At 44.1% G+C, this 19,401-nt stretch overlaps 1 protein-coding gene across 4 annotated transcripts in view; it reads left to right on the top strand.

The window, feature by feature from the left end:
- The window catches only part of LOC136004327 (spindlin-Z-like), a 123,556-nt gene that overhangs the window by 49,070 nt on the left and 55,085 nt on the right, over window positions 1-19,401 (top strand). For 3 of the 4 annotated variants that reach the window (XM_065660746.1, XM_065660747.1, XM_065660748.1), the window contains exon 2: window positions 16,689-16,911. The exons of the other annotated variant lie outside the window; for it this stretch is intronic. In XM_065660746.1, the coding sequence (XP_065516818.1) occupies window positions 16,860-16,911 (52 nt within the window). In that variant the 5' untranslated portion in view covers window positions 16,689-16,859. The remainder of the gene's footprint in view (window positions 1-16,688; window positions 16,912-19,401) is intronic. 4 annotated transcript variants of the gene reach the window in all.

Raw genomic sequence — 19,401 nt, 5'->3', positions numbered from 1 at the left:
GTCAGCCCCTTGATTCGTACCCACAGACATTCCACTTGCTCCTCATCCGACCCCGGACAGAACTCAATACATTCTAGTTGCTCTCTCACGTAAAGAGCAACTCCACCACCTCGCTTCGCTGACCTATCTTTCCTAAAAAGGACATAGCCATCCATGACCACATTCTAGTCATGTGAACTGTCCCACCATGTCTCTGTAATTGCCACTAGATCATAACCTTTAGCCTGCACACAGACTTCTAACTCCTCCTGTTTATTCCCCATGCTGCGTGCGTTGGTGTACAGGCATTTCAGGGAGCCAGTCCTAGTACCCTTTTTCCCCTGCGGGACAGGGTCTAAAAAGCTATCCTTTCCCACAAGTGAAACAAGAGATTGATAGTCCTCCTTAGCCCGCCATCCTTCAATCCCTAGCATGTTCCTCTTGGGCTTGTCCCCAACAGGCCCAGTTAAATCCCCTCCCCCCTTCATATCTAGTTTAAAGCCCTGTCAATAAGCCCTGCTAACTCCTGCCCCAAAACCCTTTTTCTTCTCTGGGACTGGTGTATCCCGCCTGTCACCAGCAAACCAGGTGTCCCATACAGCAGCCTGTGACTGAAAAACCCAAACCCCTGCCTTTGGCACCAGTCACGTAGCCATACATTAACCTGCGGAGTCTTCTTATATATCCCTTCACCCTCGCTTGCAACAGGTATGGAGGCAAACACCACTTGCGCTCCAGACCCTTTAACCAGCCGTCCCAGGGCCCTGTAGTCTCTCTTCATTGCCCTTACGTTCCTCGTAATAATTTCGTCACTGCCAACATGAAAAACCAGCAGTGGGTAGTAGTCAGACGGCTGCACCAGTTCAGAGAGTTTCTTTTTAACATCTCTAATCCGAGCCCCAGGCAGGCAGCAGACCTCCCTGTGGGGTGGATCCGGTCGACAAATGGGCCCTTCTGTTCCCCTCAGAAGGGAGTCACCCACCACAATTACTCTTCTTTTCTTCTTGGTTGGGGAAGTTCTGAGGCATGTGGGTGAGTGACTAGCCCTGGGTGACTCACTAGATAGATTTGCCTCACCATCTCCATTCACCTGGCCCTGAATTTCCAAGACCTCGTACCTGTTATTCAAGGGCAACTGGGAGGGAGGAAGGGATTGTGAGGGTTTTCGCTTACCTCTCTGAGGAGGAACCTCCCTCCATCCACCCTTGTCCATTAAGCTCTCTCCTTCTGTCTGATGGTAGGAGGGAAGGGGATCCATAGCTTGTTGAACCACTTCCCTCTGCCCTTGCCTTAGGGTGTGGTTCCACCAATCTATTTCACTTTCACACTCTCTAATGGCTCTCAACCTTTCAACATCCTCCCTCAGTTCAGCCACCTGCCTGAGCAGGTCATTTATTTGCTCACAGCGAACACAAGCAGTGTCACTGGCTCCCTCCAATACAAGTGCCAGGCTCAGGCATTCGCTGCAGCCAGAGACCTGCACAGCTGCATGTCTGCAGAAAGGCTCAGTCTGGATACCCACATTAGTACTCACTACAGCTTTCGATCGTGTTGTAACCATGATCTATCTGGTCAATCAATCCGTCTACATCCCTCAGCACTCCTTCCCCCTCCTGTACTCCAGGCGAGTCCTCTCGATGAGGCGGATGGAAGGCTCCCCTGCCGGCTCCCCTGCCCGCTCCCCTGCCCGCTCCCCTGCCCGCGCGAACTGCCTCGACGCTCTCTGTTTGCCGGCTCTGTTCGCCGCGCTCCCTGGGAAGGTTTTTTAGCCACTCCCAGCTGGTGCCACTCCTCCTGGCTCCGCCCCCTGTGAGTCAGCCCCTCGCGGGAGCTGAGCTTCCGGGTCCTGGGCAAGTCCTGTTGAGGACTTGAGGCTCTCTCCTCAGTGGCTCTTGTCGCTCTGAGTTGAGGCTCCTGGACGCTGATCTCTCCCCTCTCCGCTCCGGTGTTGCAGGCGTCCTCTCTCAAGCTACTCACCTCAGCAACTTTTGTCTTATATTTTTTTGCAGTTCCACAAGCTGAAAAATTATCTGGTTTCTGATTGGCTTGTTTGTTTGGGGAGGGGAAGGAATTAGTTTGTTTGGGGTTTTTTGTTTTTTTTTTGGGGGGGGGGTGGGTTTTTTTTTTATATCTGCATTTCCAGTGCTATTGTGAATGTCCCTCAGCTTTAGTGTGTATGGTTATATTCATGTAGGCGTGGCTGTGCAAGTTCCTAAAGTTCAGAGAAGTGTTTTAATTTGTTGATTGTATCTAATACACAAGTATAAAAGTTTTGTGTTGTCTTAACTTTAGTGACTTATCTATCCAATACATAGATAAGGCTCCAACTTGAAAGGTTATTGTGGAGTTCTTCTAGAATATTTTATGGGAGTTTAAATGTTCCCAAATTTTACTGAAGTAATATTTCTAAAGGTTTCTATAGTTCTCTGGTGTGCAGAAGGAAGGATTCTTTCTCTTGATGGTTTGGGAATCTTCTCTGAACAGTTTAAATAGTGACATCAATCACTGGTGGGGTTGGAATGATGCAAATTTGTCTAAAATTATTTGTAGATTTATTGCTCTCCATTGAGTTTACATTATCTTCAAGTAACTATTAGCTAATCTTTTACTATTCTTTAGGAAACAGATTTTGAAAATTAATAGTGAGTTATCCCACATCTTGATTTGTTTTGCTCCTTAGAATTAATGGACCATATTTCACTGCTGCCTGTTTGAGGGTGAAAGGTGTCCCTCCAATCAACTACTGCTGTTGAAAGCTTGTGAAGGCAAAAGAGACAGGTTCTTGCTATTAAAAGTCATTGTGTTTAAATATATTTTTTGGCTGTATTGAAGTATACTTACAGGCACCTTAATATGTAGCGATTTTTCAGGTGGTGTGTACCAAAATGTCTTTCTGGAAGTTTATCATTACCTCATCATTGTTACTAAGTTTTACGGTATTTTTGTTGCTTATGGATTGGTCACAATGGTAACAAAAGCATATGGCTAGTCATCTTCCTTGCAAAGTGTGCCTATATATGTTTTTGTTGCTGTTTTGTATAAAATCCAAGTATTTAAAACCTCCAGTTTTAAAAGTGCCTGTGTTTATCTCAGTTGCTGAGGTAAGCAGCTCTGGTGCCAGCGTGATTTGCAGTGGAGTGCTCTAGCGTGATGTACAAGGGGGTTTCCTAAACCTGGAGGTTCCCATTTCAGAACCTCAGGGGAGCAGAGTGACCTAAGGGATAGGGGGCAATGGCAACCAAGCCCCTACACATATAAAAGAAACCACTACAGAGCGCTAGTGATCAGGAGCACTGCAAACAAGGTGGGTAAACTGTGTCAGAAACGGCATGGCATGGCAGTTGGCATGGAAGGGCATACATGAAGGGTGCTGTAGCTCTGCCAGCTCGACCAGGGAGCAATGGTATCCACTCAGCAGAAGACTATGTCCACTCTAAACTCTGTGCCCACCATGACTTATGCAGCTTCCCAGACAGATCTCTGATGGGAACACACTGCTGTCAGGCTGCAGGGCATGCCCTACTGCCAGCATTAGACAGCAGTAGTGAGCATGCCTGTGGGAGGTGCACGAAAGTAAAACAACTCTTCTACTTTCTGACAGAGCTCCAGGAGGAGGTGAGCAAGTTGAGGAGTATCAAAGAGTTGGAGAGAGAAACAGACTACTGGAACTGCACCCTACCTTCCCTGGGACAGACCTGTTGGGTAGGCAGGGCACCATGATACAAGAGAACTAAGGAGGGTAGTTAGCAGAAGGAAATCTTAAAGGAATGGGAGCTGGCCATCTGTCGTGGTTTAAACCAATCCACACAGGTCGTCCACTCACCCCCCCCCCAACCCTCCCCACTCCCGGAGGGATGGGGAGGAGAATCAGGAGAATGTAACTCCCACGGGTTGAGATAAGAACAGCCCAGTAACTAAGGTATAACACAAATCAATGCTGCTACCGCCAATGATAATATTGATAAGAGAAAATAACAAGAGAATACGATACCACCGCCGAACGAGTTCGACCCCCCCGAAGAGAGAGAGAGCCTGCCCTTCCGGGTAACTCCCAGTTACCTCTCCGGGCATGACGTGCTGTGGTATGGAATACCTCTTTGGCTAGTTTGGGTCAGGTGTCCTGTCTCTGCTTCCTCCCGGCCTCCCTCGTCCCCAGCAGAGCATGAGACTCACAGAGTCCTTGGCCAGAATAAACATTACTTAGCAACAATTAAAAACAATCGGTGTTATCAGCTCTCTGCCCAGGCTGGAAGTCAAAACACAGAGCTTGCACCAGTTACTAAGAAGGAGCAAAACGGCTCCTGGTAAACCCAGGACACCATCCCTATGTACCAAAAGATGAGCTGATGGGGAAGACGACTTGCCTGACTGAACAGAGAGCTTTGGCTGGAACTCAGGAATAAAAGAGCTGATGACAAGGCTAAGTGATGGTTCCTGCACTTGGGTCACAACAACCTTATACAATGCTATAGGCTTGGGGAGTGAAAGACAGACTAGAGTTAATGTGGGCCCTCTCTGAAAGCTGTTGGGAGAACTGGCTACCCTGGATTTGGAGAAGGCTGGTGTTCATAATGACTTATTTGCCTCAGTCTCCACTGGCAAATGATCTGACCACGCCACCCAAGTCTTGGAAGTCAGATGCGGAGACTGTGAGAATGAAGACCTTAGGCCCACTGTAGGAGAGGATCAGGTTCGAACCTGAATGTGCACAAGTCCATAGGACCTGATGAAATCCATCTGCAGGTCCTGAAAGAGCTGGTAAATGAAGTTGCTAAGCCACTGTCCATCTGTTGTGGGTTCAGGTGTAGTAGTTATTTTTCTCCCTCTTAGTACCTGGTGCAGTGCTGTGTTTTCAGCTTCAGCCTGGGAACAATGCTGATAACACACAGATGTTTTTAGTTATTGCTAATTAATGCTTACTCTGATCAGGGATATTTCAGTCTCATACTCTGCCAGTGAGGAGGGGTATGGGAAGCCAGGAGGAAGCAGAGGCAGAACACCTGACCCAAAGTAGCCAGAGGGGTATTTCATAACATAGCAGGTCATGCCCAGTATATAAAGTGGGGGGAGTTACTCAGAAGGTCCAGATGGCTGCTCAGGTTGGGCTGGGTATTGGTCGGTGGGTAGTGAGCAGTTGTGTTCTCTCCCCTTGTTATTTCCCTTATCATTATTATTTTGGGTGGTGGTAGTAGTAGTATTGTATTATACCTCAGTTATTGGACTGTTCTTATCTCAACCCATGGGATTTACATTCTTTCAATTCTCCCTATCCCTCTGAGAGCTGGGGAGTAAAGAAGGGAAGGGAGTGAGCAAACGGCTACGTGGTTCTGAGTTACCAGCTGGGCTTAAAGCATGTCAGTTCTTTTTGGTGGCCAAAGTGGGGCTTGAAGGGTTGAGATAACAACAGTTTTGACCAGAGTGTTTATAATCATGTTTGAGATAAGCATTCATTGTTTTGGATTAATAGCCACTCATTGCTCATAAATGCAGCAGGAGGGCTAGGAGACCTCCATGGGTGGATAAGGAGCTGCTGCGGAAACTTAGGGGGGGGGGGGGAAAGAAGTTTATAAATGGTGGAATCAAAGACAGGCGGCCTGGGAGGAATACAGGTATATTGTCCGGGAAGCTAAGGGACCGGGTTAGGAATGCTAAGGCTCAGTTAGAATTAAATTTGGCAAAGGATGTGAAAGATAACAGGAAGGGATTCTATAGGTATGTAGCAAACAAAAGTCAGACTGAGGACTATGTGGGCCCTCTCCGGAAGCTATCAGAACTGGTTACCCTGGATTTGGAGAAGGCTGAGGTTCTTAATGACTTCTTTGCCTCAGTTTTCACTGGCAAAGGCTCTGAGCACACCACCCAAATCTTGGAAGGCAGATGCAGGGACTGTGAGAATGAAGACCCCAGGCCCGTTGTAGGAGAGGATCTGGTTCAAGACCATCTTAAAAACCTAAATGTGCACAAGTCCATGGGACCTGATGGAATCCATACTCGGGTCCTGAAGGAGCTGGCGAATGAAGTTGCTAAGCCACTGGCCATCATATTTGAAAAATCATGGCAGTCAGGTGAAGTTCCCGACGACTGGAAAAAGGCAAATATAACCCCCATTTTCAAGAAGGGGAAAATGGAAGACCCGGGGAATTACAGACCAGTCAGACTCACCTCTGTGCCTGGCAAAATCTTGGAGCACATTCTCCTGGATGGCATGCTAAGGCATATGAAAAACAACAAGGTGCTTGGTAACAGCCAGCATGGCTTCACTAAGGGGAAATCCTGCCAGACCAATTTGGTGGCCTTCTATGATGGGGCTACTGAACTGATGTACATTAGCAGAGCAGTTGATGTCATCTACCTGGACTTGTGCAAAGCTGCTGACACTGTCCTGCACGATATTGCTGTCTCTAAATTGGAGAGACATCAATTGATAGATTGACCACTCGGTGGATAAAGAACTGGCTGGATGGCTGCATGCAAAGAATTGTGATAAAAGGCTCAATGTCCACTTGGAAAACAGTAACGAGTGGTTTCCCTTAGGGATTTGTGTTGAGACCAGTCTTATTCAACACCTTTGTTGGTGACATGGACAGTGGGATTGAGTGTTCCCTCAGCAAGTTTGCCACCGACACTAAGCTGTGCAGTTCGGTTGATACGCTGGAGGGAAGGGATGCCATCCAGTGGTACCTTGATATGCTTGTGAGGTGGGCTGATACCAACATCATGAAGTTCAACCAAGCCAAGTGCAAGGTCCTACACCTGGGTTGGGATAATCCCAGGCGCAGCTACAGGTTGGGTGGAGAAGAGATTCAGAGCAACCCTGTGGAGAAGGACTTGGGGGTGTTGGTTGTTAAGAAACTGAACACGAGCCAGCAGTGTGTGCTCGCAGCCCAGAAAGCCAACCGTATCCTGAGCTGCATCAAAAGGAGCATGACCAGCAGGTTGAAAGAGGTGATCCTGCCCCTCTACTCTGCTCTCGAGACATCACTTGGAGCACTGTGTACAGTTCTGGTGTCCTCAACATAAGAAGGACATGGAACTGTTGGAACAAGTCCAGAGGAGGGCCACGAGAATGATCAGGGGACTGGAGCACCTCCCATTTGAAGTCAGGCTGAGAAAGTTGGGGCTGTTCAGCCTGGAGAAGAGAAGGCTGCGTGGAGACCTCATAGCAGCCTTCCATTATCTGAAGGGGGCCTACAAGGATGCTGGCGAAGGACTCTTCAGCAGGGAGTATAGTGATGGGACAAGGGGTAATGGGTTCAAACTTAAACAGGGGAATTTTAGGTTAGTTATAAGGACGAAGTTCTTTCCTGTTAGGGTGGTGAGGCACTGGAACAGGTTGCCCAAGGAAGTTGTAAATTCTCCATCTCTGGCTGTGTTCAAGTCCAGGTTGGATGGAGCCATGGGTGACATGGTCTAGTGTGAGGTGTTCTTGCCCATGGAAGTGGGGTTGGAATTAGATGATGTTAAGGTCCTTTGAAACCCTAACTATTCTATGATTCTATCATCATAATGTTTATTTATTTTCTCTCAGAGTTTTTTTGGTTGCTTTCAGAGTATCTGCATGTCATACCTTATTTGCAGACAGTATTTTTGTTTCAGTGTTTATTGGCTTTGGGTTCTGGGGTAATGTTCTTGTTTCGCTGTATTTTGTGATGATGTGTAATACAACAGAATAATTGATCATGAAACTGGTTTGGCATGCCTTTTCATTGTGGTCATCACCTCTGTGCCTTGGGAGGCATATAATGGGATTTTTTACCAATTACACATCTTCTTTTTTTTCTCCTCGGAGGGTGAACCTTTGAAGGAGATATTCCCTCCACTTCCCCAACAGGCTATATACAGCAGCATATGAGAATTCTGAAGATTTTCAGTGTCCTTTGGGTAAGGGGTTCAAAGTTAAACAGGGTAAGTTCAGGTTAGATATAATGAAGAAATTCTTTACTGTGAGGCTATTGAGGCACTGGAGTAGGTTGCCCAAGTAAGTGGTAAATGCTCCATTCTTGTTAGCGTTCAAGGCCAGGTTGCATGGAGTCTTGAGTGACATGGTCTAATGTGAGGTGTCCCTGCCCATGACAGGAGGGTTGGAACTAGATGATCTTAAGGTACTTTCCAACCCTAACTATTCTATGATTCTATGATCTATTGCAAAAATAAGACCCCTTAAATGGTAAATGGAATGAAGTGAGAGATTGAGTGCTGTATCAGTGCACATCATGAGGAAAATCTAGTGCAAATAGAGACCAAACTATATTGCTTGTCTCAGTAACTATATCTTGCTAAATCAAGGGAAGAACAAGTACAGTAGGAAACATAAGAAATGGTACTTTCAGGATTTCTGTCTACTCTTTTAAACATTTAACTTTATATGCAGTCTTTGAGGGTTACCGTTTACATGTGTTCTCATAAAACTGCACCAGTGCTTGAAGAAGCATTGTAAAACCCTAATCCAATTTATCCATTTGCTTATGCTAAAATTGTTATTAAAGTTGAATTAAACCACAGTGTATTTTCTCTTGCATTCATAGAATCTTAGAACACCAAGTTGGAAGGGACCTCAAGGATTATTTTATCCAACCTTTCTAGGCAAAGCATGACTTAGAGTAGATGTCCCAGCACCCTGAGCAGCTGAATCTTAAAAGTGTCCAATATTGGGGAATCCACCACTTCCCTGGGGCGATTATTCCAGTGGCTGATTGATTGTTCTCATTGTGAAAAATTTTCCTCTTGTATCCAGTCGGAATCCCCAGGAGTAATTTGTTCCCTTTACCCCTTGACTCCTTGTAAAAAGGGAGTTCCCGTCTTCTTTGTAACCACCTTTTAAATACTGGAACAACACTTCTTTTTTCAAGGCTGAGTAAGCCCTATTCTCCCAGCCTTTCCTTATATGGCAGGCTTCCTAGTCCTTCGATCATCTTTGTGGCCCTTCTCCTGACCCTCTCCAGCCTGTCCCACATCTTTTTTGTGTAGTGGGGACCAAAACTGAACACAGTTGACACGCATTTGGTATTGCTGAAACGAAGTTCAAAGATAAAAGTTTACAAAAAGATTAAAAATCTTTTCCATTCTAGCATCATTATAAAATATTATAATCAGATCCCTAGAATTGATTGTGTGTATGCATGTGCTAAAGATAAAATCCTGTATTTATCTGAGTATAATCTGGTCTGTTATTCTTTTGGCTTCATTATTTAAGGTGTTTTAACTGTAGTGGTGATAGAATGTATTTTATTATGCTGGCTTTTACTGAAAACTTCTGTAAACAGTGCATTGCTTTTCTGGATATTTTCATATTAAAAAGGAAAAGAAAACCAGATGAACTTCAGCACTTTTTTTTTTCCTTTTAACAGTAATGGTGCAGCATTTATAGTCCCATTATAAACAAGTCACTTGTATAGACACCCTGTCAACAAGGGACTGTTTGTACAAATTTCAGATTATTTCAAACTTCTGTTTAATAATCCAGGGCTACATCAATATGTTTTAATGTAATTTGCAGTTTTATTTTTATATAGAAGTATATATATGCACCCACACACAGTTTGTATACCAGTACTTCTAGACAAATAGAAATGAATCTATGTAGAGGATATCAGAGGGGAGGGAAAGTAGTGCTTGATTTGGGATCTGTCAACTGATAAATCTGTCACTGAAATGTGCTCTTCGAAGTTGTCAGTTGTAAATAATTTTTGTTTGCAGATCTAGTTTACTATAATCTCTCTTCCCAGATGTCAGATGTTACTACTCCTAATAAAGCCTAGTGTTAGGGAAAAAAGTTATTAGTAATTGATATGCTAGATGAGTCTGTAGGATACTTTCATGCAGATTTGGAATTTGAGTGGCTGAATTTTCATACCTCAGGAAAATGAAAATGAGTCCCTTCCCCTCTGACATCTTTTTTCTACAGGCTGATTACAGTAGTGTTTGAGAATTTCAAAGATTTTGAATACCCTTGAAACCAAAGTGATCCTTTTGCTAGGAACCATCATGTTGCTGCATATGGTTCAGGTCCTGTTTAAGGTTAAACAATATTTAAAAATATCACTCAGAGATCTGCTCCGGGGCTGGATAGTTATGAGTTAGCAGGGTGTATGGGATAGTATGGGTAAGTGCCTAGGACAGTGGGCCTCTCCAGTATTTTGGGATTTCACCCCTGAAGAAGTGCAGAATCCAGAAAAACTAGTAAAATACTTTGAATAAGTATGTTGTCACCCTGGCAATTCCAGATACACACAAATCACTGCAATGTGCTGCCGCCTGGCCCATGTCTACAGAGCCTTGCTCAACAATATCCAGTACCCTCAAGGGGAAAAGAAGGTCTTTGAACCTGACGACAAAATGGCAAGCACTGCAGCCACTCCTAACACCAGCAACAGACTGTAGCTACTCCAATGCTGGCAATATGCACTGAAGCTAAACCAGAGAACCAACCTGTGCTGTTATCAATCGCCCCTATACACAAGAAGAAATGGACACACAAGTCAGCACGTTTAGTTAAGGAGGATGAAGCAGAGCCATCACAAGAACAAGAAGAAGAGGCAGAATAAGAGGCAACCTCTCCATCCCTATCCCTGCCCGAGCTGTGGGATATGCAAAAAGCTTTCAGTTGTCATTCAGGTGAGCACATTATCATGTTGCTACTCCGATGCTGGGATAATGGGTCTAGTAGCCTGGAATTAGAGGGCAGGGAAGCCAAGCAGTTGGGATCACTTGCTAGGGAAGAAGACATTGGTAAGGCAGCAGCAATGACAGAAGTCCTCAGGTTCTGGAGGCGACTACTGAAACTGTGAAGGAAAGTTATCCCTTCAAGGAAGATGTTATATGTCGCACAGGCAGATGGACTGCAATAGAGGTATCCAGTATCTGAAGGAATTGGCTGTACTAGAGATGATTTATGATAACCCAATCAATGTGCAGTCACCCACACATCCAGATCAAGTCCAATGCACACAATGCAGAAGGCAGAAATTTGTCATTGTATACCAACTCATTGGCAGTAGTGGGTTGGAGAGACAAAGTGCCGCTGACAGTGGTTGAGGTGGTTGGCCAACTCTGGGAATACAAAGACAACGTCACTTCCTCTGTTGTTTCAACTGTGGAGGAACTGTCCTGGGAGTTCCAGCAATTCAGAGGGTATATGTCCTGCTCCCCACTTGTACAGACCCGCATCTCAGCAATGAACAGTAAGTATCTATTTGCTTGAGAGGGATGATATAGAAGGTACACACCATGGGGTACCCTGTGGTCTTCCCTGTGGGATAATACAGAAGACTTGAGGAAGTGGGATGGAAAACCTAGCTCAACCCTAGAGGAATGGGTATGTGAACTACAAGGAAAAACAACCACAACTGGGAATCTTACCAAGACAGCTGCTGCTCCAGTGGACAGTTTCCCAGACAGAGTGGAAGGGTGGGTTGTATTTGTGTTCCTATAGAAAAAAATTCTAACCCATTTCTACACGAAGTAAGTGGAGAGTCTTATGACCAGGACTAGAGGGGCCCTGCCTCTAGCCAGCTGGAGAAGAGGGACAGCCAGGGTTACCGGACTGTGTGGATCAGAAAGCCTGGCACATCAGACCCACAGGAGTATAACTCTCTAGTAGACACCAGTGCACAGTGTACTCTACTGCCATCAATCTATCAAGGGGCAGAATCCATTCGTATTTCTGGAGTGACAGGGGGACCCACAAAGCTGACTGTATTGGAGGCTGAAATCAGCCTGACTGAGAAGAGAGGGTACTTTCAGGACCCAAAAGGGTACCAATGAGCTTTTGGTTTAGCTGCCTTGGAGACGGAGGAAATGAAGCAGCTGTCCACCTTGCCTGGTCTCTCAGAGGATCCTTCTGTTGTTGGGGCTGCTGAAGGTCTAAGGACAACAAATGCCAATCACTACCACAACAGTGCACAAGCAGCAATATTGCATCAACCAAAACTCCCTGATTCCCATCCATAAGCTGATCCTTAGACTGGAGAGCCAGTCCTCAGCAGTACTAGTCTAACGGAGAATGGAGACTAACGGTAGACTATTGTGGCCTGAATGAAGTCACACCACCATTGAGTACTGCCCTACTGGACATGCTAGAACTTCAATATGAACTACAGTCAAAGGCAGCGAAGTGGGATGCCACAATTGATATTGCCAATGCATTTTTCTCCATCCCTTTGGCAGCAGAGTGCAAGCCACAATTTGCTTTTACTTGGAGGGGCATCCAGTATACTTGGAATCGACAGCCCCAGGAGTGGAAACACAGCCCTACCATCTGCCATGGACTGATCCAGACTGCACTGGAACAGGGACAAGCTCCAGAACACCTGCAATACGCTGATGACATCATTATGTGGGGTGATAGAGTTTTTTTGCAAAGTGAAGAAAATACTCCAAATCCCTCTGAAGGCCGGTCTTGTCATAAGACAAGGTATGGTCAAAGAACCTGCACAGGAGATCCAACTTTTGGGAATAAAATGTCAAGATGGGTGTTGTCACATCCCAAGGGATGTGGTCAACAACATAACAGCAATGTCTCCACCAACTAGCAAGAAAGAAGCAAAAGCTTTCTGAGGCATTGTGTTTTTTTGAGAACGCACATCCAAAACTACAGTTTGAATGCAAGCCTTCTCTATCAAGTGACCTGGTAGAAGAATGATTTCAAATGGGGCCCTGAGTTACAAGTTTTCGAACAAGTTAAACAGGAGAGAGTTCATGCAGTAGCCCTTGGACCAGAATAGACCAGGTAAGAAGTGAAAAGTGCGTTTTACACTGTGGAGCTCCTACTTGGAGCCTCTGGCAGAAAGCACCAGGGGTGACTCAAGGTCGACCTCTTGGCTTCTGGAGTCAGGATATAGAGGATCTGAGGCCCACTATGCTCCATCTGAAAAAGAGATACTTATGAAGGGGTTTGAGCTGCTTTGGAACTGACTAGCACTGAAGTACAGCTCCTCCTGGCACACCGGTTGCCTGTGCTGGGCTGGATGTTCAAAGAGAGTTTCCTCTGCACATCATGCAACTGAAGCTACATGGAGTAATTGGGTCGTACTGATGACAGAATGAGCTCAAATAGGAAATCCCAGTTGTCCAGGAATTTGGAAGTGATCCTAGATTGGCTAGAGGGCAAAGATTTTGGAATGTCACCAGAGGAGGTGATGTGTGCTGAAGAAGCCCCACCATATAATAAACTGTCATAAGGTGAGAAGCAATATGCCTTGTTTACTGATGGGTCCTGCCATATTGTAGGAAAACACCAGAGATGAAAGGCGGCTTTATGGAGTCCCTAGAAGTAGAAACTGCTGTAGGAGTAGGTGAGTTGAGTCAGTTTGCAGAGGTGAAAGCCGTCCATCTGGCCTTAGACATTGCAGAATGAAAAATAGATCAATACATTATACTGACTCATGGATGGTGTGAAATGCCCTGTGGGGGTGGTTGCAGCAGTGGAAGTAGAGTAACTGGCAATGCAGAGGTAGCCCATCTGGGCTGCTGCTTTTCACACTTGCTAGCCCTCATGTCTCCTGGAAGTACAATACAGCAGAGAAGAAACAATCCACAGGTTCTTAGACCATGTGGAAGATAACTTCCTGACCCAGCTGGTGAGTGAGCCAGCTGGGGGAGATGCCTGGCTAGATTGGCTGTTCACAAACAGAAGGACTGGTGGGTGATGTGATGGCTGGAAGCTGTCTTCAGCAAAGCAATCACGAAATGATTGAATTTTCAATCTTTGGGGAAGTCAGGAAGAAGGTCAGCTAAACTGCAACTTTAGACTTCCACAGGGCTAACTTTGTCCTGTTTAGGATGCTGGTTGGGAAAATCCCTTGGGAAACATTACTGAAGGACAAAGGGGTCCAGGAAGGCTGGATGGTCTTCAAGAATGAGATCTTCAAAGACCAGGCCGTCCCCATGTGCTGAAAATGTAACCAGTGGGTGTCCTGGGTTCAGCAGTAGCAGTCATTTTTCTCAGTCTTAGTAGCTGGTGCAGCACTGTGTTTTTGACTTTCAACCTGGGAACTGCGCTGATAACACCAATGTTTTTAGTTGTTGCTAAGTAATGTTTACTCTCACCAAGGACCTTCTGAGTCTCATGCTCTGCCAGGGAGGAGGGGAAGCCGGGAGGAAGTAGAGACAGGACACCTGATCCAAACTAGCCAAAGAGGTATTCCATACTACAGCTCGTCACGTAGTCAGTATATAAAGTAGGGGCAGTTACCCAGAAAGGCTAGATCGCTGCTCAGGTCAGGCTGGGTATTGGTTGGCGGGTGATGAGTGATTGTATTCTTTTCCCTTGTTTTTCCCTTATCATTATTATTATTGGTGGTAGTAGTGGTGTTGTGTTATACCTTAGTTACTGGACTATTCTTGTCTCAACCTGTGGGAGTTACATTCTTTCAATTTTCCTCCCCATCCCTCTGGAAGCAGGGGTAGGAAGCGGGGGGGAGTGAGCAAGCGGCTGCGTGGTTCTGGGTTGCTGGCTGGGTTTAAACAACGACAATGGGAAAGAGGCCAGCCTGGCTGAACAAGGAGATAGTTCTGGAACTCAGGGGGAGGAAAAAAAAAGAGAGAATTTATCACCTCTGGAAGAAGGTTCTGTTGACCTATGAGGAGTACAAGGATGTTGTTAGGTTATGCAGGGAGAATATTAGAAAGGCTAAGGCACAGATGGAACTAAATCTGGCCACTGCCATAAAAGATAATAAAAAGTTCTTTTTCAAATGTATTAGCAATAAAAGGAGGGCCAAGGAGAACCTCCATCCTCTACTGGATACTAGGGGGTAGCTAGTGACTAAAGATGAGGAAAAGACTGAGGTACTTAATGCTGTATTTGCCTCAGTCTTTAATAGTCACACCAGCCATCCTTGGGGTACTCAGTTCCTTGAGTTGGATGACAGAGATGGGGAGCTGATTGAAGTCCCCATAATTCAGGAAGAAATGGTTAGTAACCTCCTGCTCCATTTAGATATATACAAATCAGATGGGTTCCACCCAAGAGTGCTGAAGGAGCTGGTGGAGGATCTCACCAAGCCACTCTCCATCATTTATCAGCATTCTTGTTCTAGTGGGCAGGTCCCAGAGGATTGGAGTTTGACCAACATGACACCTCTCTACAAAAAGTGCAGGAAGGAGGATCCTGGTAACTACAGGCCTGTCAGCCTGACCTCAGTGCCAGGGAAGGTCGTGGAGCAGATCTAAGTGAGAGCACTCAGGATGTGTGGGAAAACAGGGGGGTCAGGCCCAGTCAGCACGTATTCATGAAGGGCAGGTCCTGCTTGACCAACCTGATCTATTACAAGGTGATCTGACTGCTTGAAAGGGAACAGCTGTAGACATTGTCTGTTTGAACCTTAGTAAAGGGTTTGATATTGTCTCTCACAGCATTCTCCTTGGCTTCTCATGGCCTGGATAGGTGTGTTCTTCGCTGAATATAAAGTTGCCTGGATGGGCAAGCCCAAAGAGTGGTAGTAAATGGTTTCACATCTAGTTGTCGACTGGTTACTAGCGGTGTCCCTCAGGGCTTGATGTTAGGGCAAGTGTTTTTTAATATCTTTCATGATGATCTGGATGAGGGGATTGAGTGCACCCTTAGTATGTTTGCAGATGACATCAAGTTGGGTGAGAGTGTTGATCTGCTGGAGGATAGGAAGGCTCTGCAGAGGGATCTGGACAGGCTGGATCAATGGGCTGTGGCCAGTGGTATGAGGTTCAACAAGGCATAGTGCTGGGTCCTGCATTTGGGCCACAATAACCCCATGCAATGTTCCAGGCTTGGGGTAGAGTGGTTGGAAAGTTGCTCAGCTGAAAGGGGCCTGGGGGTGCTGATTGACAGCCAGCTGAACATGAGCCAGCAGTGTGCCCAGGCAGCCAAGAAGGCCAGTGGCATCCTGGCCTGTATCAGAAATGGCATAGCCAGCAGGACTAGGATAGTTATAATCCCCCTGTACTTGACACTGATGAAGCCGCACCTTGAGTACTGTGTTTAGTTCTGGGCTCCTTGCTGCAAGAAATACTTTGAGGTGCTGGAGCTGGTCCAGTGAAGGGCAGTGGAGCTGTTGAAGGGCCTGGAGCACAAGTCTTATGAGGAATGGCTGAGGGAACTGGGGTTCTTTAGTCTGAAGAAGGCTCAGTGGGAACATTATCACTCTACAACTACCTGAAAGGAGGATGGAGAGAAGAGGTGGCTGTTTTCTTTTCCCAAGTAACAAGCAATATTGCAAGAGTTAATGGTCTTAAGCTGTACCAGGGAAGGTTTAAACTGGATTTTAGGAACAGTTTTTTCATCAAAAGGGTGATCATGCATTTGAACAGGCTTCCCAGGAAAGTGGTGGAATCACCATCCCTGGAAATGTTCAAAAACTGTGTAGATGAGGCCCTTAGTTACATGGTTTAGTGGTGGTCTTGATGATCTTAAAGGTCTTTTCCAACTTAGTCGTTTCTATGATTTTTATGATTCTGTGATTATGGAAGATATCCCTGCCCAGGTGGAGAATCTGGTTTGGAGGCTATCAGTTCCTAATTGGTCAGCTGTGATGCTTTTCTAAAATATACTGATAGTCTGTAAAGGCCATTATAGTGTTTTTTGGATGTATTAGTTTTGTTTACTGAATGCATCCAGAATAACAGAATATGAAGAGACTTCTCATTGTGCATGAAAGAAAAAATATTTTGTTTCACTCCAATGTTTATTTTAACCAGGTCTCAAATCAGACTATGCTTTCTGGTTTGTTTTTCAGAGTGATATAATTGAAAGTGCTTCTATATTTGAGGAAGAACAAATTGGTGGTTGAATGGTGGATTAATAAGTAGCTGTTGTATTACCAGAATAAGAAGATATTTTGGGAGTTGGGAAGAACCTGATTTTCACCCTAGTCTAGCAGCTTTGCTGCTCGCTTAAACACAGATGAATGAAGACCCCATTTGGAAAATCACCACGTCAGCGGTCCAGAGCTGATGCAGGTGAGGTGTTACTGAATTTGGGAGGTTGGTTTGTTGTTTTTTAGTGGGTAAAAAAGTGTTCTTATTTTATAGATTTTTTTTAATGTACTCATGGCTTTATGAAGCTGTTACTGTTTGCTTGTGGTTGGGGGGGGTATTTGTTTGTTTTGGGGTTTTTAGATAAGAATTATTGTTTTCACTGTAGAAACTGTGGAATTGAAAGGATATACATAAATTTAAGCTGTACAGACTTATATATAAGAAATTGTACTGGTTTTGGCTGGGATAGAGTTAAATTTATTCATAGTAGCTTTCATGGTGCTAAATTTTGGATTTGTGCTGAAAACACTGTTGATAACCCAGGGATGTTTTAGTTACTGTTGAACATGCTGCCCCCCCTCCCCCCCACAGCAAGTAGGCTAGTGGTGCACAAGAAGTTGAGAAGAGACACAGCCAGGATACCTTACTCCAGCTGACGAAAGAGATATTCCATACCATAGACTAACACTTTAAGGGGAAAAATTTCTCTTTTGCTCATCTCAGAAGTGCTAGAAAATAAACAGTTCACCGTATATTTATAACTTGCTGTAATTTTTTGAATTATTTTATAGAAATTGGTCAGGTAGTAATTGTGAAAGAGCATCTCGCTTCCGAAGAATTTTTCTAAATGTACACAGAGATTGTTGCTACATTGTGTGTTTTGTAAACTGAAATAATTAGTCAAAGTATTTTAAAGAATTCTTTATTTTAAGAAACTCAAAATATGAGTAACCAGTTAGCCTTTTATGACTGGTTAGGCTAATTCTAAGTTTTGCAGCTCAATAGACTAATGAATCTCAGTAAATCTCATGGACTTTGTAGTCAGAATTATCAGTAGTTCAACTGTTTATCCAAAAAGTGGATTCATGCCTGGTGTGCAGTAAACATGCTAAAAGTATTTTCCACATGTTCACGAGAGATATTGTTTATTCAGGCCTGGGTGTTTGGTGGACTGTTCTGCAAATCAAGCACACCAATGCTATCTTTCTTCATTACATTTATATGCAAAAGTTAGAAGGTAGTACACTCCCCATTACAATGACTGGTTGTAATCTACATATAATTGTAATATTTGCTATGTCATTCTAGCTACTACGCATGCTCAGGGGAAAGGTCTTCACCTGGGCTGGGGTCTTTTTGACCTGTGGGCATGATTTTTAGTATTATAAAGAATGCTGATCACTTTAGGACACCTTAAAAGTTAGTTCTTTTGCCAAGTTAGGTAATCGAAGGGTCACTTCGCCAAGCTGTCAAGTAACTAATCCTTTTGGTGTCACCAATCCTGGATGTTCTCCTTTGATCCTTCAAACACAACCAATATCTGGTTGTGCCCATGAGTTCCTTATTGTTTTAAGAGGGTCACTTTGTCCTAGGCCCAAGTTGCAGTAACTATGTAACTATGGCTACCAATTACAGGTGCACAATATAGCAAGCAACATATATTAACACAACAAAAAATCAAGTTACCAGTCAAGAATTGTTCTGTATGCTGGTATTTGGTCTTGTATAAACTGAGCCAGACTTTTTTAGTTGTGCATTCTATTTGGACTAGTGTGCAGGACAGGGAGTAGAAATTATCAATTGCAAATTAAGAATTCTACATTCTGGCATTTTGTGGATGAAATTGTTGAAAGTGAATGCTGTTCATTCATTTATCTGTTCAGTGATTTGCTTTTTAGTTGAACTTAACTGAGTAATGTAACTTTCTTTGTAATTATTTTCTCTCATCTGGAATTACCTCATGTTCTTTGGCTGGAGGAAATATAAAATTGGGAAACCACAATTAATTTTTAAAATACCCAAGTGATAGTCTATTATGGTGCTTTTAAATACCCAATTCATTCAGAAGTGAAGTAACTGATATCAGAAGATTTCTTTGAAACCTTTTAATTTCAGAACCAGACTTTCAGAAACATTTTTACTTGTGACTGTCTTGCATTAATGTTAGTTTGCTGTCACTCATTTGAAATATCTAGCTATTTCAACGATGGTTCCTGAAAGTCTTTTTAATACATAGTTTTGAAGAAGAAACCCGATGCAAAGTTTTAGACATTTGCTTCAATGACTTTTCATTTAGCCAGCTGATATCAGTCATCCTCCTTGACAACACCAGAGTATTTGTGGAAGGAGAATTCTATTTGTAATAGAAAAGAAAATAGGCTTTGACCTGGTACTTAATATCAGTATGGTTCACTTCTAAGCATTAGCTGGGTACTGTGAGGGTTAAAAAAAAATAAAATTAGACATTAAGTTTCTAAAGGTAACTTTTAGAAGAATTTTGTCTAACAGTCTAATTGTGACATACAGTGAACAATAACATTGCAGCAGATTTGAGGTATCACAGTGTGAACTTTATGTAGAGGGTGATTTTTGTGAATTACAATAAGTAATTTTACTTTACATGTTGAGTAGAAAATTTCACTATTTATACTCTTAAAAAAGAAAAGACATTTTAGATGGTCAGACTTTTCA

Source organism: Lathamus discolor, chromosome W (genome assembly GCF_037157495.1).
Source record: "Lathamus discolor isolate bLatDis1 chromosome W, bLatDis1.hap1, whole genome shotgun sequence".
Lineage (NCBI taxonomy): Eukaryota > Metazoa > Chordata > Aves > Psittaciformes > Psittacidae > Lathamus > Lathamus discolor.
Note: the sequence above shows the minus strand (reverse complement) of the source record. Positions and strands in the feature narration are given on the sequence as shown.